This window comes from Pteronotus mesoamericanus, unplaced genomic scaffold (genome assembly GCF_021234165.1).
Source record: "Pteronotus mesoamericanus isolate MK-2021 breed Mesoamerican mustached bat unplaced genomic scaffold, CSHL_Meso_final contig_116, whole genome shotgun sequence".
Lineage (NCBI taxonomy): Eukaryota > Metazoa > Chordata > Mammalia > Chiroptera > Mormoopidae > Pteronotus > Pteronotus mesoamericanus.
The window spans coordinates 10,176,238-10,200,858 of record NW_026555027.1 but is presented as its reverse complement, the minus strand read 5'-3'; the positions used below and the strand labels follow the sequence as shown (position 1 = coordinate 10,200,858).

General features: G+C 57.3%; 1 protein-coding gene across 1 annotated transcript; it reads left to right on the top strand.

Annotated features, from left to right (window-relative positions):
- The first annotated feature begins 544 nt into the window (after positions 1 to 544).
- Positions 545 to 15,048, top strand: POFUT2 (protein O-fucosyltransferase 2). The gene is made up of 9 exons (XM_054579162.1): positions 545 to 693; positions 1,764 to 2,014; positions 4,347 to 4,491; positions 5,199 to 5,309; positions 9,043 to 9,109; positions 11,043 to 11,168; positions 12,091 to 12,271; positions 12,536 to 12,659; positions 13,972 to 15,048. The coding sequence occupies exons 1-9, from the start codon at positions 563 to 565 to the stop codon at positions 14,123 to 14,125; spliced, it is 1,290 nt and encodes a 429-aa protein (XP_054435137.1). The 5' UTR covers positions 545 to 562; the 3' UTR covers positions 14,126 to 15,048.
- Positions 15,049 to 24,621: the final 9,573 nt, after the last annotated feature.

The following is a 24,621-nucleotide window of genomic DNA, read 5'->3' as shown; positions in this document are numbered from 1 at the left end:
CACTCCTGGTAAAGACCATAACCCAGGGGTCTATCAGCAGAGGAGTGAGAGTAGGGGAGGAGAAAGGTGGCACGCCCTCCACGGGTGACGGATGACGAGCTGGGGAGTGGGTGCCCGGCAGGGGCAACCCCGGGCCTCTTGTTCCGGGAGGTGTTTTCGGAAGAAACCATGGTGGAAGAGCCGCACAACGCACCTCGACATCCTGGAAAGGGCAGGGGAAGAGACACCACGTGGCGTCCAGAGGCTGGAGCAAGGCCAGGCACCCACCTCCAAGGCCCGAGTGCCGCCCAGCTCGGCCTCACTGCCCAGGCCCGCAGGAGACGAGGTTCGCGCTGCTGAACGCGCGGCCCCGCCCCCTCCAAGGCCCGGATCGCGTCTGGGGCTCCAGCTGCTAGGCGCGTCTAGCTCTGGAACAGTCCAGGTTAGGGATGACGCAGGACGCATGTGCGGGGCGGGACCCGCGGCGTTGCCGTGGCTACAGGGAATGCTCTCCGCTGGGAGAGGCAGGCAGTCGCTTCCGGGGCGGGGCGTGGCCTCCGGATGTGCGTGGCCGCCGGGGGCCATGGCGGCGCTCGGCGTCGTCTGTCTGCTTCTCGGGGCAGCGTTCTGGCGATCTGCCTGCGCCCAGGGTGAGGAGTTCTGGCCCGGCCAGTCGGCAGCCGACATCCTGTCGGGGGCAGCGTCCCGCAGAAGGTAAACGCGCATCCGCGCAATCGGCGGGGTTCCCAGGGCAGCAGGGGCTCTGGAGCGGTGGGGGCGGGGTCCGTGGCCCCGGGCACGGGGAGCTGGACGCGAGCCAGAGTCGCCCTGGGCGGACGCGACCCCAGGAGACCCCAGGAGACCCCAGGAAGGCCCGGCTGCGGGTCAGCGTGAAGGGACAGGCCTGGAGACCCTGTTAGATGATGAGGGTTCTTATGAGCCCGGGTTTCGCGGAGTCTCAGAATCATGTTCGAATGAGGCGGTTCTTAAGAAAGCGCAGCCTTGTTTATCTGCACGGAGTCTTTCATTCTCCGTCCAGATGTTGGATGTTCAAGTTTCAGGCGTAATAAAAGAAGGATCAGTGCAGGTCATCTTGGTACAAAGCAGACCCCGTGGCCAGGGACCCCCGGAGGTGTCATACCATTTTGGTAGTAACACCAAGATGGTATTTGCTTTTTTCAGTGTTCCTTCTATGGATTTGCTGGGTGGTTTTTCCAGGAACCACCCGTGATATCACAGCACATTGAATGCAGCAGCAGATACGAGAATCCAACTATCACCAGACCAAAAGAGATTTGCAAAAATTACAAACATTGCCACTCTTTTCACCAGTTATTTTTGTTTTGAAAAATGTGCTGACTTTTCACTTAAAAATGTTCACGATAACGTGTAATAGGTTTATTATTGTTACTTTGTAGTGAATTAATACATACTTTTTAGCATTCTTATGTTAACTTTTAATACAGGAATTATTTATAGATTTAACACACATGAACAACAGCCTTTCGGGGTCCTCAGTAAGTGTTAAGAGTGTGAAGTGGGCTGTTGACTGCTGGGCTTAGTTGTGAATCATTGCTCATCGTTAGGCAGATGATGCTTCTACCTGTGAGCTCTGTAAGTCATCAGTCAGATGGAGGTGGGATGGAGGTGAGTGGGCGTCTGCCTCCACTTCACAGACTAGAAAGCCCCAGGGGGGATGATCTCCTGGGGATGGCACATGTGTTCAGGTATTCTGTCCGGAAACTTCCTTGCTGAAGCACCGCTGTCCTGCTCCTCCCTGCCAGGTATCTGCTGTATGATGTCAACCCCCCAGAGGGTTTCAACCTCCGCCGGGATGTCTACATCCGCATTGCCTCCCTCCTGAAGACCCTGCTGAAGACCGAGGAGTGGGTGTTGGTGCTGCCCCCCTGGGGCCGTCTCTACCACTGGCAGAGCCCTGACATTCACCAGGTCCGGATACCGTGGTCCGACTTTTTTGACCTTCCAAGTCTCAATAGAAACATCCCTGTCATTGAATATGAGCAGTTCATTGCAGGTGAGGTGGTTTGCTTTGCTGTGGACGGAGGCCAGGCCGAGAGCTCGGCCAGCAGGCTTTCTCACTGGGCCTCTTGTCGTAGCCTTTGCTCTGTGGAGGGGCCCTGTATCCTGCCATTTCCCACCCTGCACAGTGATCTTGGTCTTGCCTTAATTTTTCTGGGAAATAGGTCTGAAGTGCTCACCTCTGATGACCGTGGCAGCCTGGAGAGTCAGCGAAGTGCAGCTACAGCTGCCATGAGAAAGCCGCTGCCACAGAGGCCAGGGCTGTCCCAGCGGGACTTGGCTCCCTGTGCGGAAGAGGTCATTTCTCCTGAAGGAAAACACAGGCGTGTATGGCACTGACCTTGTGGTACCCACTGCAGTGCGGGTGAAGACTTGCAACAATACATTGTTTCATTTAGTCCTACTTAATCTGTCCTTTTTAGTTTTTTAGAGAGAGGAGTTAAAGACTTTCTTAGAATAAAGGTATTCAGAGTTTACTGTTGCTTTGTTTGGAAGACACAAAGTCAGCAATATCTCTTTTCCTCTTCCCTAGAGAGGCCTAGAAGAGCCAGCAACAGTCTTTAAACCACTGATACACTGTAGCACTTATTGATGAGTCACAGCCTTTAAGCTGCTGATACTCTGTCACAGGCATTGGTGGGTCAGGTCTCTAAGCTGCCCATACTCGGTTAGGTTGACTGAGTTCCTACTCTGCAGGGACCTGGACAGCTTAGAATCGGTGCTCACACCGAGGATGGTGGCTTGCATGTCTTCATTTTTCAAGTTCTTTTTTCCCTGCACCGTAGACCTTGTCACTTTGCTTTGTTTCTGTGTTGGAGTCAGCCCCGTGAGCGCTGCAGGCCCAGGACGACATAGGGAGTATCTTCTTGGGAGAGGCAGACTCTGAGGCTGTACAAAGCATCCTTGGAACTCCCTCCCCCCACCGCCCCTGACCCAGGATGATAGATGCAGCTGGGTGTGTAATCTGACTTGACCTAGCCGAGGACCCTGTCCGCACTTGGTCTGAACCCGGGTTACAGAGCCTCAGAGAACCTGCCCTTCACCTTCCTACCGGGTGGGGTGGTGGGTCTCCTGTCAGGTGGGCACAGGGACGGGTCTGGGCCTCTGCCATTTGAGATTGTGCTCAGTGACTGGAAGCTGCGAGCGTGTGGGGTGGCATATAGGTGTCCTCCCTGCTGTTCTCCAGACCGCACCCCCGGAACCGGAGCTGCCAGGGGGAGGGAAGACAGAGCGCCCGGATGATGTGCTTGGAGGCGGGCAAAACGGCTCTGCCTCCACCCTGTCCGACGGGCTGGCACTGCTTAGCCGTTTCCACCCCTAGAAAGGGAGACAGGCTGGGGTGCCCATCCTGGGATGGGGTGCTGGGGCGTGCGCAGCAGGGCGCCCGGCCACATACCTGCCTCTTGGTGTGTCATCACTTGAGAGGAGCCCCTGGAGCTCTGGCCTCAGGTGCCACCGCCACATAGGTGGCAGTGCCCAAGTGAAAGTGAACGTGGAAAAGACACTGGAATTTCGCTTTCTGTCATGCTCTTGTCACTTGGCTCGTTCATTCTGTCTTTGAACAAACCTCCTTTGACCACCACAGATGGGGGAACACACTCTAGGTGTGGGTGGGAGCAGTGGGTAAGGGGGACCCAGGCCCCCACTCTCTTGGAGTTCCTGTGGGGAGTGAGAGCAGCAAATAGATAAGTAAATAAGTCATTGAAACACGCAGCGTTTGAGGTGCAAAGAGGGCACGGAGGGAAAAAAAGCAGGAAGGTGCTGCGGTGGCGGGGGCAGGGAGCCATGGCCTGGGAGGGCGTCCCGGGAGGTGTAGTTTGAATGGCCTCACAAGGGTCAAGAGCAAGCCATGGAGCGGCGGGGGGAGACGGTCGAGGCGGGGATTGCTGTTCAGAGGCCCCAGGGAGGAGCACGCCGAGGCACCGAGGCACGGCGGGGAGGCCATCCCAGGAGGAGCCCCAGAGAGCAGGATGAGGGCGTGCGTGGGGTCTGTGGCCGGCATGAGGGAAGTCGGGGTGCAGGGGTCAAGAGAAGGTTGAGGACAGGCCCAAGTGCTGTGAGAGCTCGGGCGATGAAGAGCCCATGGGAGCAGCCACGGCCTGGACAAGCTCCACCACCCCGAGCTGACCCACTCGCCCCCTTCAGGGACCCTGTGCCCCAGTGTCATTTGTTGTGTGGCAGCTCCACTTCTGTCAGCTTCCTCCAGTCCTTGGAAAGAAGGGGGCCTTGACTAAAGTGATGATTCTCTCTCTGTATCAACGGCAGTCTGATGTGGGCCACACGGGTGCTTTGGTTACTGTTTACTGTCAGTCTTTGGCCTCTTCCAGAGTCCGGTGGGCCCTTCATTGACCAGGTGTATGTCCTGCAAAGTTACGCAGAAGGGTGGAAAGAGGGGACCTGGGAAGAGAAGATTGACGACCGGCCCTGCATCGACCCGCTCCTCTATTCACAGGACAAGCACGAGTACTACAGGTACGACCGGGGCGAGCCTCCCCGCCGCCCGGGGACGGCTCTGAGGGCACCCCCCAGCATCTGGAGCGCACGTGTGACCCCGTGGCCACACTCCCCACCTGCCGGCTGCCTCCTGGTTCCCGAAGGTCTCCTTTCAGCCCCCCAGACGGTGCACAGGCCTCCTTGTCCGCTGCTCGCAGATGCCTTGGGCCATTTTAAAAATACCTGACCGAGACACCTTTACCTTTCCCACGTTGTTGATTGCGTTTGAACCAGGTCCCGGAAGTGGTGGTTTTGACCCCACAACTGTAAGTTGCCACCTGAAGACCTCTCTGTGGGAGGGCTCTCGCCTCAGTGGCTCTCACAATCCGAGCGACGCAGAAGCTCTTTGGAAGAGCATTGTTTTAGGGACCGTTACCGTCACCTCGGGCACTGGAGAGCGTGAAGTGTCACCTCCGTCAGGTCCCTCCGCACTGCCCCTGCTTTCCGTCCCTGTGCCGCCCCAGTTCCTGGGAAGACCTTCAGTGGTCTCATTGGGTCAGATGAAACTTATGGTTACTTTAAAAATTCTCACAAGAACATCCCTACCTCTAACCATGACCAGCAAGCTCTCACTAAGAGAAACATTGAGTTTACCAAGGTCAAGGTGACACGTGTGCCTCCAGATGTCACTTACTGCCTGTGAAAAACAAGCTAAACTAAGGGCTCCCGTGGCTCTTCTTTTCCAGAGGATGGTTTTGGGGTTATGAAGAAACAAGGGGTTTAAACGTTTCCTGTCTGTCTGTTCAAGGATCAGCTTCTATCATCGCGCCAGTGCTTTTGAGAAACACGTCAGCACGGTAGGTGCCTGCAGCGTCTGCTCAGTGAGGGTGCACATGTGTGTGCGTGTGCGCATTTGTGTGTGCACGTGCACCTCTGCGTGTGCATGCGCATGTGTGTATATGCTCGTGTGTAGGTGCATGCGTGCATGTGTGCTCACATGAATGAGTGCAGGTGTGGGTGTGTGCATGTGTACGTGCACGTGCGCACTGTCTTGGTGGCATTGGAATGCCCCTGGCTGTGGCCTGTGTGAGTCACTGGCGAGTTAGACCTTGTCCTCTCCCCACACTCCCTTTGCAGCCAGGCGGGGCAGGCATCAGCATCCAGGAGGAGGCTGCGTGTGTCCTTGGGGAAAGGCCAGGAAAGGGCCCCAGGTTTGGCCCAGCAGCACCCGCGCCGGGGCTCTGCTGCAGGTGCAGTCTGCGTCCCCGTGGCGCGCTCCTTGGAGCTGCTGCACTTTGGAACTGCACGGTGGGGCTCACGCTGCTGGTCATACAGCTGGTGGCCAGTGGAGTCGGACTCGCACCTGCTTCACCCCGGGGTCCCTGTCTGAGGTGGTGGGGACAGGCTGGGACCCAGCTGGGTGCAGCGGGCGTATAGGGGGCGTGGGGCGGGGCAGTGAAGAGGGGAGGACAGGGATGGAGGTAGTGGGCAGGAGTAGAAGGGCGCACCCGTTTTATTTTCTTCATCTGTCCTGGGGATGGCACAGTGCTCCCATGGCAGTGGGGGCATGTGGCTGAGGCAGGTGAGGGCAGAGGCAGAGCCGGAAGGGTTTTGAAATGGGCCACCGAGGTGCCGGGTGCTGGGCAGCCCACCGGAACCGGCCTTCAGTGCCCGCTGGCGGAGGGGCGTGATGCTTCCCGTCTGGGTCACTTCTGAAAGGAGGCTTTCCCTTGTACCTTCTCAAACCTGACTTTGGTGAGGTCAGAGTGGCTGGAGCCTCTCCCAGAAACGCTTCCCTCGGCAGCTGTCCCAGCTTCTCCTGCTGGAAGTGTGTCAGCCCTGGTCCCCACCCCTCCCCCAATCCCACTGTCCTCTCCCTGGTGCCGGGTCCCTTTGGGACCAAGGCTGCCCTCACTCACCACTGGGTAGTGCCGAGAGGTGCCTGGGAAGGCACGAGTCCCCCAGCTTGGCTCGTGAAACAGACTCCAGAGCAGGACGGGCTTGGGGAGCAGGACTGGGGCTTGGCGGCCAGGCAGCCATGTTCTTAGAAGTTGCCTGCAGGTTGAGTTGCTGGGGTACGTGGGACCCTACAACGAGGAGCCCCTGCTGTTAGCTGTCTTTAGTCTGAAGTAGGTGCAGGAGGCAGGCCCCCCGTGACAGCTGCACTGATGCCCCTTGAGCCCGGGGAGCGCAGTGCCCAAGGAAGCCTTTCGTGCATCTCCGAGGCCCGAGAGGTTCTCCGCCGACCGCAGCAGGACCACAGCCTTGCCCCTGGTGTGCCAGGATGCCAGGCGGGGCCCCTCCTCGTCCCTTGAGCCCATTTCTCTGCATTAGGGCCACCATGGGGCGTGCTTGGCCTTTGTAGGCAAAGTACAAGTGCATCCATCGTAGGCCAGCAGACATCTGCTCGATCTGCTCGAAGAACCAGATTTTCAGTTTCGGAAACGTAGGGGCTCAGATTGTGGGGCCCAGCTGTGAGCTCCAGCTCTACTAGTGTCCTAAGGCAGCTAAAAATCCTCACTAAAAACGATTGGGTTTCAAAAGCAGACCTGGCTGAAGTTTGGACCTGTGGGACGTGTAAGTTTGCCAGTCATTTTTCTGAGTCTCATTTATGGGTAAGAAGACAGCTGAGCCTACAAGGAGACGTGCGCCCAGAGAGGAGGCCCCTTAGTTTCGAAGCAAGGGCGGCGGGGAAGGCGGCACTTCGAGGTGCACGTGGCTGGACAGTTTGGGGCAGGGCCATGGTGTAACGGCACGCACGTGGAAGACACGTTTCTGCGGGCAGTGCTGTGTGTTGTACAAAACAGACCCTTCTCACAGAGACCCCAGAGGCTGCCGCTGTACTCACCACCCCCATTTCTCTCCAGAGCTTTGCTGTTTGTATCAAGCGTGTGTGTGTTCATCTCTCCATTAAACATAAATGGAGTCATACTATGTGCATGTTCTCTTTCTGGTCTCGTGGTCCTTCTTTTGTACTTGGAACAGCTCCAGTGTTGAAGATGCAAGGAGGTCACGGCGTTCTTTCGCGGTCGTCTGCACAGATGTGCGAGGCTTTATGAACCAGCTCAAGTCGGAGGGGGGGGGTGGTCTTTGGTTGGTCGGTTTTGCTGTTACAAATAGGAAACACTTTAGCCCAAATGTTGGGGAGTAAACACAGAGGCTCGCACCCAGAGCGGAAGTGGCTGGGGCCGTGAGGTGTGCGCTTTCTGCGCGGCGCCATTGGGGCTCATCCCCACGTGGCCACCAGGGCAGGGAGCCAAGGCCTCGCGCCGATGAGAAGTGCGTCCCTGGTCTGTTAGTTGGTGTTTCTTTGATTTGAGTGAAAAGGTCTTCTGAAGTTTTTCTGAACCCTTTTAAACCTTGCCAATTTCTGTCTCTGCAGTTTTTAATTTTTATATATTCACATTTATTAGTCTGTTCCTTAAAGGTTTGTGGGTTGTGGTTGTTGTTTTTAAGATTTTATTTATTTACATTTAGAGAGAGGGAAAGGAAAGGAGAAAGAGGAGAAGAGAAACATCAATGTGTGAGAGAGATTGTTTGCCTGTTACAAGGCCCTTATCCGGGGACCTGGCCTGCAACCCAGGCATGTGCCCTGACTGGGAATTGAACTGGTGACCTTCCGGTTCACAGGCTGGCACTCAGTCCACTGAGCCACACCAGTAGGGCTGGGTTTTTTTATTCCAGCCTTTACCATCCCAATATTCCTAACAATTCTTGTAAGTTCCACTTTCATAGTCTGTGTTTCCGCATTTCACTGTGACTGCGGAGGCCTCGTCCTGTTGGAGGGAAGGCTCCTGGTTGCCTCCCCAGCTCCCAGCCCAGTCTTCTCTCCACACCTGTCCTGCCTCCTGGTCGCCCATCCCTGGCGGGTACGGGCCTGTTTCTGGAGTGTCCCCTCTGTGCGTTCTGATGCTGTGGGTGGTGTGGTAACCTCATAAAACCCAGCCTCCCTGGGCCCTCACTTTGCAGGGCAGGGACAGGCAGGTGTCACTGAAGAAGGTGCCAGCTTTGGGCTCGAGCAGCACAAGCCGCGTAAGAAGTACCTAGTCCCCTGTTTTACTGGGGCCATTTTTTAAAGATAGGAGTAAACCCTGCCTTGTGCCTTTGTGGAATCCGTCACTGTGTGGCTTTGCCATTTACCTACTGACGTGTGGAGTTTAAGTAATGGATTTTCTCATGTTGAACCATCTTTCATTCCTGATGTGAACCCGTTTTGTCGCGTGTTACTCCTTCAACAGACTGCTGGTTTCTGTTTGCTAGTTTTGTTTGATTTGTTTGTTTTCTTTTTTGCATCATGAGCCCCAGGTGGGCTTGTACCCCCGGATTCCGTGGCTGGGACAGGAGCGACCCATGAATGCTTAGACTCACTTAGAAATTAAAACCCTCTCAGAGGCGTGGTGTGGGCGGCCAGCGAGCTGCTGCCCACAGGGTCCGCCGTAGCTTCCCATGTGCAGCCCGGTGACCCGCAGAGTTGGCGGCCTCTCAGAATTTGACCCTGGAAACCCCTGGCCCAAGGCCCCGCGCTGAGGAACACGTGAAGATAGTCGTTTTTAAAGCTGAACTCTTTCTTCTCCTGTGGTTTAAAAACAGGTCGGTGATGTTGGACAGAGCCGAGAACCTCCTTCATGACCACTACGGAGGGAAGGAGTACTGGGACGTGAGTGCTGCCTGCGGCGTCTCCGGAAGTTTCTCACAGTGTTTTAAGTTGTTCAGATTCTGAAAATCTGAGGCCACTGACAACGCTTGTGTTCAGCTTCGCGGACCGAAGCCATGAGGCCCTGAGCAGCGCCGCGTGTGGGCGTAGCCTTGAATTCTCCCCACCACGCTCAGGCTGCTCCAGGGGGAGGCCAGGCATGGCCAGGTCTCAGGCTGCGGGTCCCGGGTGACTGTGAGCCACCAGCCCCTCTCACAGCTGCCTCAGCCTGTCCTTTCCTGTTGCCCCCTTCGGTCACCGTGTTTAGGGCTCTTTCTGCTCACATTTCATCAGCTTTGACAGGCAGGGTATTTTCTCCCTTGAGGCCTCCATTGCTGCTTCGATGGGGCGCGGGCTCTGGGTGGCCTGGTGCCACGGCCATCGTGCGTGAAGGGTGGTGGAGCTGCAAGAGCGGCCTCTCTCCTGGTGGCAGCATCCCGCTGACGTGGCAGGGTGGCAGCTTGTTCGTCAGGCCTCCACTCAGAAAGGAGGCACGGTCTCTGCTGCCATGGGACAAGGGCAGGGAGCACGTCCTGAGGAAAGCCTGCAGCTGTGAGGTGGGACACTGTGCCAGCCTCTTGGGGCCGGGCCTGTCGGGCTCTGCAGGGCGAGGGGGCAGCCTTCCTCGCGGGGAGCTGCGTGCAGGCGTCCGAGGGATTGCGGGTGGGGCAGGGGCACGGGGACGCTGTGAGGGGCACCTGCCCCTGCCGGATCAGCTCAGCCCCCCACTCCCAGCGTCGCCCAGATCCTAGCACATGGAGGCAAAGTGATTCTTAGAAGAGGGGTGGTTTCGGTGATGGGGGAAAAAATGTGTTTAGGTCAATTCCAGCTCTCTTAAAGGAAAAAACTCACACGGAGCTCACCTCAAGGCAGATGTTTTCTCCCACCTGTGGGATTTGGGTGCCTTCTGCCGGGTCACCTCCCAGAGGCCCTGCAGGAGGACAGTTTGTGGGACCCTCTGCGCCCGGGTGCCCCCTCGCTGCCGTGGCAGTGCCTTTGGGGGCAGCGCCGCCACTCTGTTGGCTTGATTTTTGTCCTCTTCATGGGTTCCCAGGTTTCTTAATTGAGCTACAGGTTTGTTGTTTATGGCAGGTAATTTCTTTAAAGGAAAAACAGTATTTTGTGTTCAAGAAAATGCAGTCTGTGACCTGTTCTCTGTACGCCTTGGTTTGCGATGAGGGTGGCACCCACGTTGCTGCTTAGCCACGAAGTAGCTGGCGTGTCCTCATCCCGGGGGCACCCGCCCCTGTTGCTGTAGGTCAGGAGGCTGAAGAAACGGGGTCGCGTCCCCCACGCAGCCACGGACCTCTTCTGCCACAGGGTCTGCCCCGTCCAGGGCCGTGGGGCCTCCCACAGGCGGGCTCAGCTGGGCAGAGGGCAGGTGAGACCCTGCTCCCCGGACATGTGACCCGGGTGCCTCCTGGGCGGGCCGTTTCAGAAGCATGACGTGCCATTGTTACCCCTGTCGATGTACCAGTCTGTGCCTCTCAGCGCTGCGGTCCCCCACAGGTCGTAAAGGTCCCCCTTCGGGCCTCTCCCGCAGAGCCAGCCGCACTCGCAGTCAGGGAGGGCGAGGGGCCACGCGTGGTGGCCTGCAGAGCGCCTGCCGTGCTTTGGCCTCCTCGGGAGCCCTCTCTTCAGCACCTGCCTTGCTAACAGGTGCTGACTCATCACCCTGCAAGGTGGCCCCAGTGACTTTAAGGCCCTGTGCACAGCTCGGCCCTCCTGAGCGCCAGCTTGTTGTCCTTGGTGTTTCCATCAGAGTTTTGGGGTGGCCTCTGGGTTCGGCCGGGCCGCAGGGGCTTGTCCCGGGCTGGGCTGGGCTGGGGGCTGAGCCGGGCATCCCCCCGCAGGCAGACGGGCCGGGGCACTCACGGTGCTGTCTCCGCGCCCCCAGACGCGGCGGAGCATGGTGTTCGCCAAGCACCTGCGGGCGGTGGGCGACGAGTTCAGGAGTAAATACCTGAATTCCACGAACGAGGCCGACAGGATCCCCTACGAGGAGGACTGGACCAAGATGAAGGTAGCTTCTGTCTCTTTTTACTTAGAGGAAATGTAAATGATCGTTTTAGGTGTGTTACAGTGAACCCCTCCCTTTACAAGATGGGAGGGTGGCCGGACTGTCACCTTCAGTGTCTCTCCCTTTGCGGTCCGCCTTCGTGACTGTGATTCCCGTGGGTGCTGTTCATCAGGACCCCCTCCCGCCCCCAGGCCTGGTGCAAACTTAGGGGGATTGCCAGGCCCGGTCCTCTTTGGTGAACGGAATGGGCACTTACTGCGGTTCCCGCAGCCCGGAGGGGCGCCCTTAGGGGAAGAAGTGCTAACAGGCGAGCAGAGCGTGAAAGGTGGTATTATGTTCAGTGTTTTCTTCTTTATAACATAAGAGCAGTAAAGAAAAAAAGCAAGATTTATCTACACCATCCAAAAACACCACTTACCGCTTTGGTCTACCATTGTCCCTTTAAAAAAATGTTTTTCTGAACAGTTTGGTTTTCCTATAATTTAATTTTAACAAATCACATATTGCATCTTCAGACTGTGGTTTTTAACAGCAAACTGTTTCGTAGAGAGAAACTCCATTCCACTGGTTGGCTCTCTTATGGGACATTGGGCTAGTTTCAGGTGGAATGGCGTCGTTCAAGCCCTCATTAGTAGGTATGTGGATGGTCTTTACTAGAAATACATAATATTAAGTGGGAGGTTTTATCTTTTATCCAATTTGTGTTCTCTCCAGTGTTTTATTTACTTTTGTTTTGCACTCAGATCAAAGGGTATGATAGTCACTCCACAGCCTTAGGGAGACGTCCTGTTCGCCTGAGAGTCCCTCAGGGAGACTCACAGTGCAGGACGCTGCGTGTGGAACGCGCGTCACCCTGCGTCTCCTGAGTGCCAGCGCCTGGACGCTCGTAGGTCCCCCTCATCACGCCCCGGTCCTCCTCTGCCAGGTCAAGCTAGGCTCCGCGCTGGGGGGCCCTTACCTCGGCGTCCACCTGAGAAGGAAAGATTTCATCTGGGGCCACAGGGAGGACGTGCCCAGCCTGGACGGAGCTGTGAAGAAGATCCGCAGCCTCATGAAGACCCACGGGCTGGACAAAGTGTTTGTGGCCACAGACGCCGTCAGGACAGGTAAGCAGCCCTGGCAAGCAGCCCTGGCTTCTGTCCGTCTCTTCTTGCCCTGGGTGCGCTCTGGGCAGACCTGGGTGTGGACACGGACCCTCGGCCGCGCCGCTAGGAGGGGAACCCTGAGCTTTGTGGTTTTGTCTTCTTTGCCTCTTTAGTCAGTTCCTGAAGAATTAACGTGCCGCAGAGTATGCTTGCAAGCCTGGTAGGCAGGCGCCCGTTGGCACCTGCATATGCTGCCACTCAACGTCCTCTCCTTTTAACTTGCAGAATATGAGGAGCTGAAAAGGCTGTTACCCGAGATGGTGAGGTTTGAGCCCACGTGGGAGGAGCTGGAGCTCTACAAAGACGGGGGCGTGGCCATCATTGACCAGTGGATCTGCGCGCACGCCAGGTGCTCCGAGCTGAGGGCGCGCTTGGTTGTGTTTCACAAGGTTCATGAGTACCTGACAGTCAAAGCAGATAGAGTTCTGTGTACCTTTGGCCACTGCCCAGCATCCACTCCACTGTTAAGTCCCATGTGGCTTTGGGCTCGGTGGTCCTTGGGCGAGTTCAGTTCTTCATTTCATTCCTTTGGTCCGGGGTGTGCTGTCGCCATTGCTTCACCCAGAACCTCTGCTCCGCCGAATGTTGTCAAAGCTGGGCAAGCGTGGGCCAGTGAGGGCCCCTCCGTTCCCAGGCCCGCCTTCCAGCGGCAGCCCCCACCCTGGGTTCTGTCCTTGAAGAGTGGGCCTGGGGCGGGCTGAGTCTCAAAGCACGGGCCCTCTGTCTTGTCATTGTCCTGGCATTGCCCTTGTAGGAGGTGCCCAAGAAAGTGGGCCCTGGGCCCCCCGTGGGTCTCTCTCAGGACTCCTCTGCCCGTTGGTGCTGGGAGGAGATCAGGGAGAACACGCCAAGTAAAATGGAAAAGAAGAGTGGAGCGGGGCATTTCCCCTCTGTCCTCGGGACTCTCAGATTGCAGACCCCTGGGTGGCTGCGCGTGTTCGGCTTGCATGGGCCAGCATGTGCGTTTGTCTTTGTGTGCGCTGGCTGCTGTAGGAAAGGCCCAGGGGACAGCCTCCTCCTGGGTGAGAGGCCCTCCCCCGCAACAGCAGGCGGAGTTGGGGGCGAGCTCAGCCCCAGCAGCACGCAGGTGGGTTGGGGCTGAGAGGCTCCGCCAGTACCTTGGCTGGCCCCCTCCCCTTGGGCATCTCAGCCAGAGTCAGACAGCTCTGTCCCCTCAGCCCCCAGAGCTGTGTGGATGTTTAGAGCTTAGTGCTTCTGCCACCTGCATTCCACCGTCCCAAACCTGGCAGGCGTCTTGCGTGGGGTGGGAGGGGGCGGGGGGGGCCTCTGTGCCTTTATTCTAAGACCACCATCCTGGAGGGGGCTGGAGGCTGCAGGTGATTTCCTTCCCCACCACGGCCTTGTGTGCGGCCTTGCTTCAGGCTCCGAGCCCTTGCCTCTTGGAGCCAGAATCTGGCAGGCATCCGGAGTCTGCCCCCTGCAGGGCCGTCTGCCTCCTGAGCTCCCGACCCTCTCAGCCAGGCCCCAGCAGCCTGGCCTTTGGGCCCCTCCGGTTTCTGCTCCACCCCGCCAGCCTTGGCCATTCAGCCGTGATGGTGGCCACGGAGTGCCGGGCCCGGGGGGCTGGGCAGGCGTCTGGGGGCGTTTGAGCATGCCGCCGGTTCTGTGCGACTCTGGTGACCTCTGCTGTTGCTTTGCAGGTTCTTCATTGGCACTTCTGTCTCCACGTTCTCTTTCCGGATTCATGAAGAAAGAGAGATTCTAGGGTTGGACCCCAAGACTACATATAACCGATTTTGTGGGGACCAGGAGAAAGTGTGCGAGCAGCCCACGCACTGGAAGATTGCGTACTAAGCTGGCGTCTTGGGGGCCCCGTGCCCTGCAGCCATTTTACACGCAGTGGACTTGCTGGCTTCCCCCAATGACACATGTCACCACGGGGTCGTTCCTGCCCCTGGCCAGCAGCTAGACAGACACACCACCCTGTTTCAGGGCCTCGGGCCTGGAGGCCACACATGTGGGCATGGTGCGTCACCACGTGAGCCGCGGCGTGAGCCACGCTGCCCCTGGAGCTGGGCCTGCCCTCGGTGTCTCCTCCAGCTGTCACCGCCCACGAAAAGGCGCTGCCACTTTCTAGGGGCTCTCGTGTGCTTTCTGCCAGGACCCGAGGCCCTGTCTCAGCCGCCAGCAAGGCCCGTGGCATGTTCTCCTCAGCCGGGAGGGCTGTCCCCGGTGAGTGGGGCAGGCGCAGCGCGGGAGCAGCTCCCATTCTGGGGGGCGCTGCAGAGCTGGTGGGGCCCGCGGATCTGGTGCCATTTGGGCCTGTGGGTCACTCATTGTAACTCCTGCGTCGGCCCCAGAGCAGAGCCCTTGGTTCTGCCCTGTCGCCCTGAGGGAGCCCTCGTGCGACCTGGAGCAGAGGAGGACCATTGCCTCACAGAGCCAGGTCGGAGGGGGCCTCTGAAGCAGTCGCTCTCCTCTCTGGGTCAGAATGCCAGAAAGTTCCACTGCCGGTCTTCAGTGCTTAGGCCTGTTCCCATGGAAACTGGTCCATCCTCACACCAGTGTCCGGGTGGCTGCCTCTGCATTTGTGACTCGCTGCAGCGTGCCAGAGGCTCTGGCTGCAAGGGCCCGGCCGGCAAGCTGGAGCCCGGTGGCCGGGATGTGGCGGGGTCGAGGTCCAGGGCCCCGGGTGCTCCATCTCCTTCCCAAGCTTCTGAAACCCGCCCTGAACGCGCGCAGGGGTCTAGGGGTGTCACAGCTGTGCAGAATGAAATGATGAAATATTTATTCTATTTCCATTTGTACATTGAGATATTAATAAAATAAATTTTCTAGAAAGCTGGAATCCTGAGATACTCTGTCTGGGCTGCTCGAAGGACCCCATAATCTGTCCCCTTTTTCCTCTCCCATCTGCACCTTGCAACAACATCCCCTCTGGGCACCCTGCTCCCGTCCTCCCACCTGGGTGCTGGGTGCCAGGTGGGTCGCCCGCCGCGCTAGCAGAGGATTAACTTGTGGGAGCCTGGGAGCGAGCCTCCTGAGGGTGGGGACGTGAGGAAGCAAGTTAGAACCGAGAGCAGGGCCCCTGTGGGGGAAACCTGCGCTGCGGGGAGAAGCGGTCGCGAGCGCCGCTCTTCAGGCGGCGTCAGGGGGGACGTTTACGCACAAAGGACCAACTGCCTGCAGGGCCACCTGGTACAGGATGAAGGGCTGGTAGGGGGTGAGCGCATAGGCCCCTGCTCCGGGGTGGGGTGGGTGGTCAGAACTCCAAGGGGTTGGATGTGGTGGGTCACCGTGCACCTGTGTTGTGAGGTCGGCGGCAAGACAGCTGTGCCTGGGTCTGGCGGAGGAGCTTTGGAGAAGGAACAGCTGGGCAAACGCACACCTGACTGGTTCAAGCAACAGCATGGGGCAGGGGGCGGGGGGCGCGCGGGGCAGGGAGCCAGGACCCAAGATCATAGATCCTCAGGCCAACAGAAAGGGGGCCGGGCAGGAAGCAGAGGGAGGGGCCAGCAAGGGACAGGAAGGTCACCCAGGGCCCAGGCCAGGCTGGGCTCCGGTGAGAGACATTTGGCGAGATGAGCTGCTCCCTCTGCTGGAGGCTGTAGGAGGGGACGGCGGAGGCTCAGCTGCCCCCGGGTCCTAGGTCTTACCCGGGAGGGGGGCGGTTCCTGAGCTGGGGGTTGGGGGAGGAGCACACTGAGGGGCCATGTGAGACTCCAGCCCACAACCCCAGGTCCGCCCCTTCTCCTGGGGGACTTGGAGGCTGTGACTCAACACTGTGAGGAGGAGGCCTGGCCAAAGCGGCAGAGCCCTCCCCAGCTCCCCAGCGGCCCTCAGCAATGCCGCTGCCTCCAGCTGATTCTGATAAACCCACTAATCATCCATTTTCAGCCTTTTCCACTGAATCTTTTAAAATCAAAAGGGGGCCGTTGACTGCAGACATTCGGACTTTGGAGGACACATCTCCGCTGCCTTGGACCTGCTCCTGCTCCTGCTCCTGGGTGGAGTGACGTCACAGAGATGGGCCTGCACTTTGGGGTTTGCTGCTCCAATTATTTCATGACGCCGAAGGAAGGCAGGCGGCAGTTCTAGCCAGGGAACCTGAGCTCAGAGGTGAACGTTCCCTCTGCTCAGTGAGTGCCCCACCCTCCCCTCCAGGTTCTCTGTGATTAAACCAGGTCCTTTTTCGGGGAGGTGGTGACACACTTAGTTAACTCTGGATGCACCGTGACCAGCAATGAAAGAACCGCTGGCCCTCAGTCATCTGTACAAACAAGTAGGGGGCCAACGACTGAAGCTCACAGCCCTGGACCCTGAGGAGCCTCCTGTGTGCACAAGGACACAGTGCCCGGGCTGGGAGCTCCGGTCCTAGTGCCACCCCCACTAGACCTCCAGAAGCTCCATGGCAAGTGAAAGGGCTCTGCGGAAAGATTAAGACTCCGGCCCTCAAGATGCCCAAGAGGAGGCAAGACAACCACTCAGTTGGGGCTCTGGGCACCCATGCTGGGCCCTCTCCAGCGACAGCTTCTCTGGTTTTGAAAACCCAGCTCTTCTCAAAGCTGGGTGTCTGTCAAGAGAACAGAAACCCGACCAAGCCACTCAACAGTCAATGAGCACACATAGCTCCCACCGCTCAAAAGGCCGGGGTGACCGCCTTCAGGCACCGCTGGATCTAGGGGCACGCGCTGCATTGCTGGGATCGGCTCCATCCTCACCCTCTGCTCTGCTGTCTCCTGGTGACCCCTATTCTTTGAAGGTCCCTCATCCCAGTGACAAGGTGGACATCCTCAGCAAGAGCGATACCCTCTCATGTCGCATCTCTAAGTCCTGTAGGTGAGACTGTCACCTTCTGGACAAATAGTAGGAGTTGATCCAAACATGTCCTGGCCAGTGTCTGTGGATGAGCTTGGCCCCCATGTGTGGGCGAGGACCCCTCTCAGGCCAGGCAGGAGAGCGGGGGAGGGGAGCTCCCCCACCTGAGCACCTGAGCTCTATACCTCAGAATGTGGCACTCAGTTCTGTGCTCGCCTGTGGGGTCCCGATGACGTGTGTGATAATTCTGGCAGCTGTTTCCATGCCTCTGCACCCCACACAGGCACATTTGGGCTCTAACCAGACTGGAGAACTTTCAGGACCAAAATAACCCTTACACCCTATTTCCTACCTTCAACATCATTAAGGTGGGAATCATCCAGGCTTCAGTCCATGCTGACATCAAGCTGGGAGCAATTTAAAACAGTTTTGTGTCCCAAGCACTTCTGTTGGCATTAGGTACTCTCATGAGAAGTGTGAGAGCCCGCGGTATGCAAATCACCAGCAGAAAGGGAGGGCTGATTCAGGTACTGCTGTTTTAAAGAGCCAGCGATCCCCAAGACCATGGAAACATTCACCCCTTCCACCTCAAAACGCACCCTGGAACCTGCCCCGCGGGGTCAGTGGCGCCAGGAGCCTACAGCACCGTCTGGCCCACCGCCTCTCCCTGCACCTGCTCATGCACACGGGTTATTTGCTTTGCTTTCTCGTTTGGGAAAACAGGCTTTGAGAACTAAAATTAGATCGGTAATCCGTGTGCCTGGGTGAATAAGCTCACGCGGTATGACTCTGAGAAGCCACCTGAGGTCAGAGCACGCGGGCAGGTGCAGGACAGGTGCAAGGCCTTTGCACGCAGCTTGTGCGGCTGCAGGTAGTGCAGCAGATGGCACAGGCGGAGGGCAAGGCCTGAGCAAAGTCCGGCCAGGGTCTCAGCGTCTCCTGGCTGAGTGCCTTAGAGGGAAAATGCAGACCCCTGCGAGTAAACAGTGGCAAGAAAAACCTAACCAAGCAGGAGGTTACTCAGGTGACATTGTTTTCCTTTCCTTATTTCTGACGATGCATTTACAATGTAAGTAGTGCAGTAGATAACACAAAGAAGGAAAACAATGTCTTCTTGTGCATCAGAACAGGCCCTCCTGCTGGTGGACCCCGCCCCGCACAGTGGGCCAGTTGGCCTGGGCCCCCAGCCCCGTGGCTGGGCTCCCTTGCGCAGCGCATGGCCTGCTAAGGGCCCGTGGCCATCCTTCAGCACCGCGTGCTCAGGGCCGGGCCCAGGCTGCTGAAGCTGCATTTGAGTTCTTGTGGCTCCTACACTAACACTACAGATTATTTAAGATTTGTTTTATTTTTAGTTATACGACTTCATGTGCTTTAAAGACCTCAAAGAAGAGAAAGCAGCAGCTTTCCTGGTGTGTTCGCGACTCAGGTGGCACTTCTAAGGGGGGAGGAGGGGCAGGAGAAGTCTGCGTCACACCCCATGTGGGTTTGGTGACTGAGGTGTGGGCTTTGGGCCTCTGGCCAGGCCGTTGATGTTGTGTGAGGTGGGGACCTCAGATGACCCGTGACTGCTCTGCGGCCCAGCTGGCTTGGCAGCAACGAGATTCACGAGACTGCCCCCTGCCCACCGTGCTCAGCGGGGGAGCACTCAGGAAGGTGGCTTCACATTTTTGCATTACTTCTGAATGAGCTGATAGTCCCTTCTGCTGTCTCCCTGCTTCATGCGTCCCCTGCACTTGAGAGCGGGCTGGGTTGGGCCTCCCGCTGACAACAGGACCTTGTAAAAGACTTGGATCCCCAGCAACATCCACTGAGGGAACTGGGGCCAGATCCTGCCTTGGGGACCCTTGAGCTGAGGCAGCCCAGCCAAATGGACACCTCAAAGGCAGGCCCGATGCCCAGGTCCTGCCCTACAGACGCTGGGGTGACAAATGTTGGCTTGACTCCTAAATTTTTGGGGTGTGCAGCAATAGATACCAAACATACTGTGCTCACATTGCTGGACAAGAACAGTGACAGAATGTGAAAAAATGTGGGCGTCCTAGGCGACTGTGCCCAGGGCACTTCGGGGGTCCAGATCCGAGGGACATGCCAGCAGCAGGCCTCCAGCCTCTTCCCCGGCGCTCAGGTTGGGGTGCATAGGAGGCTGTGGGTGCAACCCCAGCGCTGCTGCTGGCCAACCAGCATGACCTGGGACCTATGTCCTGAGCCAGGTGACCATCCTCCGCCCCTCCCCCAAAAGCATGCATGAGGCTTGAGTTCACTGGGCTTGACCTGGAGATAAACAAGCTCCCTCCTGCAGGAGCGACAGCTGGCAGCCCTGCAGGCCTCGCCACGGGGAGCACAGTGTCATCCACCCTGGAGCCCAGAACATTCTCGGTGCCCCCACCCCAGTGAGCCGCAGGGAGCCCTCAGGAGCCCCAGGGGACCCCACTGCCCCGCGGCCAGAATCAGCCTGGGCCTGGCCAGCCTGGTGCTGTCCAGTTTGCTCATACTGTGCCCTGTCCCCTGTCCTGGGTGAGGCGGTGGGAGCCCTGGCTATGGAGCCTGAGGGTGACACAGAGGCCACTCTCATGGAGCAGAGTTTGGGCCACATGTGGAGGTATGTGAGAGAAACCACGGGAGGGAACAGAGGAGGGCCCACTGCCCACAAGGAGGAGGGACGGGGTCCCCTGGGAGGGCTGGCACCGCGCCCCCCAGAAGTCAGCAGACGGCCTGCGGACTCAGTAACCCGGTTTCTGTGTCCCGGGGGTGCGTAGCTGTGCAGTCACACTGCGCTGCTGGCTCCCGGCGCCATCTGCTCCCCAGGCCGCCCCAGTGCTCCTCGCGGCCACATTAGCTGCCTAATGAAGGCTGGTGCTGTGAGAAATGGCCCGTGACAAATTAAATCTCTCATTTCTATTAAGAGGCCTTTTTAGGACAAACCAGGGCGGCTTCGTGTCCCTCACGGCTGGGCCCTGGGCAGCCGAGGCTGTGTGCCCGGCGGACAAGTGCATGAACACCGCGGCGGCAGCGATGCCTTCTCCCGAGCGAGCAGGAGAGAGGCCCTGAAACAACCTCGCCCCCACTCTGGGCGGAGGCAGTGAGTCCTCATGTGTCCAGCGGCCGGCAGAGCAGGCCCCCCGATGGCAAACAGGCACCATGTCCCCTCACCAAGTCCCACAGTGGCTGGCACAGGCTGGACCAGGGGTCAGGGGCTGGCTTGAGTGCCCATCCCACTGCCCTCCTGGACCCTCAGCTTCCTGGGTGTGTCGAGGACCAACAAGGAAGCACAGGAGCGATGCAGCGTCGGCAACATGACACTAAGTCAGAGAAGCACTCAGAGGCCTCTGGGGACCGGGGTTTGCAGAACAAGTGATATTTTGCTGCCAGGACAATTGCAGAGTGGGGAAGACATCCCAGGGAGGAGATGGCTGTTTTGGGGGGACAATGGGGACACGGTCCATGCTGGGGGAGAAGAGGGTGGGCTTGGAAAGGGACGGCCACGCTGTTTGTGGTCAGCTGTGAGCACTGGGGGATGGGCTGGAAAGGGCCGGGGGTGAGGGGGGCTGTCCAAGACAGCTGCCAAAACCTGAGGGTGCCCAGCAACGGTCTGGGGGCTCTTCTGGACACAGGCCGAGGCTGGGAGAGGTTAAGGGGAACCCCAGAGGCCAGGGGTGGCAGAGAAGGATGAATCACGCAGGAATCATGCAGGAATCGCGCAGGACGCAGCTCTAATCCCTGTCGGCCAAGCCCTGGGCTTTACCGGGACAAAGTGCAGGCAGGGAGTCAAGACAGAAGCCCCAAGATGAGGTGCCCTGGTGTGAGCCAGGTCACCAGAAGGGGATAGGGGTGTGCATTCTGTGAGCCTTGCTCTGGGTGACGGGGCAAAGAGAAGAAAAACTCCACCCCACCCTGTCCTGCAGAATGTCTAACTGCGAGCCGCCCTCGTGCAGGTTTAGTTTTGAGCACACACACACCCTGTTTGCCCAGTGGTGCCTCAGGTCCTGGCAAAAGCACAGGCAGGCCCTCTGGGGGAACCCACCCATCTGCCCTCGGCCCTCCCAGAATTCCCACCCAGGGAGCCTGGGCTCATGCCTGGGATTCCATGGATGGGTGAGGAAGCAGCGCACGCGTGTGAGAGAGGCAGAAATGCCTCGGGCAGCACCACACTCTGCGGAGAAATGGAATCAGGCAATCTGAATAGAAAGCGACTCGACTGACATAGTTACAGAAATGAAAGAGGGTACTGAAGTATGACAAAGGACCAAGATACCATCAAAAGCGAAATACAACTTCTAGAAATGAAAAAATGATTGAAATTAGAAACGCACTACTTAGCAGATTCAACACACCTCAGAACACCACTGGTGAACTGAATGGTGAATGAGACGATATTACCGGCCTGGAGCACAGGAAACCAGAGAGCACAGGAAGGAACCATGAGGGACGTGGATGAGAGAACACTTGGGCCTCATCTCCACCTTGCAGATGCTCTAGAGGGACCAGGGAGCGCAGGCAGGTCACGCTGCAGACCGTGTTAGTGCTGGGGATTTTCCAGGGGTTGATCCTTGTATTCAGACAGCCCAGTGAGCCCCCACAGACTAAATCACAAGAGACCCTGAAGAGTGACAGGAAACTGCCGGAACACAAAGACAGAGGCAGTCCCGAGTCCCCGGGAGTCAGGGTGACTTTCCTGATGACCCACAGAAGCGCCTAAACAGGGCGGTAGCTGGCGTCTTCACAGCTGCAGAGGGTGGAGCGTGAGTGTGATCGTGATGAACCTGGAGACAATGACTCTTGGCCTGGACTTCTGTCACCAACAGAACTCTCTCTCAAAAATCAGAGCAAAGTATAGATTTTTCGAGGTAAAGGAAAACTGTAAGCGGATTTCACTGCAGGAGGTGGCAAACTTTATACAGACTGAAGACAAAATAATTGCAAAGATGCAGAAAGAGAAACAGAGGTGAGGAAACCATAAGCAATAGTGATGTTAAACAAACTAAGTAATAACAACATCTACTTTGAGGGGGTTGAAACGGGATGGGACAAGCAGGGGGCAGGGGTCGCCGGGCAGCCCGGGCAGGTGTGAGCAGAGACAAGGGCCGCAGGACATTAGGGAAGAATCAGGAAACTGAACTTCAGACCTTTTAAGGTAGATAGTGGATTAAAGATTTAGATCCCTCCCAAAATGATAGCAATAGAATCTAACTCTCCAAGTAGTTTGAAGGGCAGACAGTGGGATGAGAAAAAAAGAGTAAATTAAGCAAAAAAAAAAAGCAAAAAAGAAGAAAACACAGAAAAAAGACATGTGAGCAAACATAATATGGAAAGGTATAAGAAAACCAAAGTCTATCAGATCCCCATAAATGTGAGTAGACGAAGCTTCTGATTAAAAGACATGATTAGACTGATTTCCTAAAGTAGAGTCAGATGCTGCTCGGAGAGACTGAAAGCCAGCCGGGCAGAGTGAGCGCAGGGGGCCTGTCCTGCCCTGTCCTGCGTGGGAGCCCCCTTCTAGTCTCCAGGTCCCTCTGTGGACGGTGCCGTGAGCCCAGCACAGGGACACCTGTTTTCAGAAAAGGGGCTCCCTCAGGGCCCTCATGATGAGGGTGGAACCCCGGGCGCTGTGGACCATCACACAAGCAGGGCTGTAAGCAGCGTGGTTTCTGCAGGTCAGAAGCCCTCGTCACGGTGTCCACGGTGCTCACATCTTCCCGGCGACGGCGGGTGGGTCCCTGCGGTGTGTCGACTCTCCACCTCTCCTCCTGCCTCTGCGCTTAGGGACCCACGTGACTGCCCCAGGCCCACCCAGAGAACCCAGGACAGCCTCCTATTTTAGATCAGGTGCTTGCCTACTTACCTCTGCTCTGTCCCTTTTGCCACATAGGTCACATATTCACGGACATCTCACTCTGAGCCACAGATCTCGGACTGGACGCTGCCGGCCACACCTGGGAACCGAGGGGACGAGGGGTCCCTGTCGGTTTCCGGAGGACAGAGCTGGACCGTTGCCCAGTGTCAGCTTCTCACCCACAGGAGGAGTCATGGGCCTTCCCTGACAGGGGGGGGTGACACCAGGTTGGGGGTTTCGTCCTAAATATGTAGGGAAACAAGATTTCCAAGCAGAGTTACCCCTTCTGTCATTAAAGGTCACCCTGCTCAGAGGCACATGTTCTCGGGGCCACGCTGGTGGCCGGGGCCCTGAGGGGAGTGCGGCCCTCCTGCCCGTCTCCTGTTGCTGCTCCAGCGTCGCGTGCACACCACGGAAAAGTGGCTCCAGACGCCCGCCTGTCAGGCGAATGTCGGGCGATTTTCCGATGTCTGTCACAGCTCCCCGATGAAGAGACTAGCGCCGGACATGCTGCATGGGGTGCAGGGAACACCGGTGTCACCCCGATGGGGCACCCTGCTCGTGCCACCTGCACACCGGGGCTGCACGTGTCTCTTGGTTGTCACGAGGATGAGAAAGTGTGTAAGGCTCTTCCTTCGGTGCCAGGAGCTTAAGCAAGAGTTCAATAAATGCCAGCTAGTGGGTATTATCATCACGAATAATCAGGCACCTGAAGCTAAGCTTTGTAACAAGTCTGCTATGGTGAAAGGAAACACCGTGGTAACGTAGTGACTAAGGTGGCAGACCCAACAGATGACATTCGTCCTGTTCATCAGCACACGGATCTGTTCCTTTCTCTTATAAGATCTGTAATCCACCTATGAGGGGGGAATCTGTGTGGCTCCAAAGTCCTGATTCTTTTTGAACCAACTTGAACACAACCCCTTGGCAAATAGTACTTAATATTATTGTTACTATCAGTTTTGCTAAAATACCGCCAAAGTCACGAAGAGGCGACCCAGCTGTCCTGCAGGCAGGGACTTAGCTCAGGAAAACATCTTGCCCTAAATGAAGCCACGAACATGTTCGCGGCAGCGTCATCTACATAAAAAAGAGGGTTCGACTGAATGTGGGAGAATGGGGAGGTGTTGGGTAAATTACGGTGCTTCTCTTACCTAGACAGGTGGGCAGCATTGAAAATGTGATACGATTATGAGGCACAGAGACAAGAGTTTGACTTGAAATAAAGTGAAAGGGAACATGTCAGAATAGTGTAAACCATCTTCATAACGTGAGTCAGTGTGTGTAACACGTGGGTGGGTTATGAAAATGAGCTTATTTTTAGCTTGGTCTTCAATATTTCTGGTTTCTTATTTCGAAAAACTTCACGCTTTCCCACGATTCCATCATCATTTGTGGCGATACATCTGTGAGATAATTCTCAGCCCTAAAAAGCCTCACCCAGTCAGAGGGGCGAGGACTCTCCAGGACCCTGACTCTGACCACCACGACCCCAGGGGGCTCACCCGTAAGGGTCTGTGTGGCACAGGTGTCCCCTCCCCCAACAGCATGCTGGCTCCTGCCCACGCAGAGCAGGAGACTCGAGAAAGGCAAACTCGCAGCGTCGGCCTGAAAAAAAGCAGGAAGGCAGAAACGCTGCCACCTGCAGGGTCACACAATTAACTCCGGCTGCAGAGAGCAATAAGCGGGGCGCAGCCGCCCT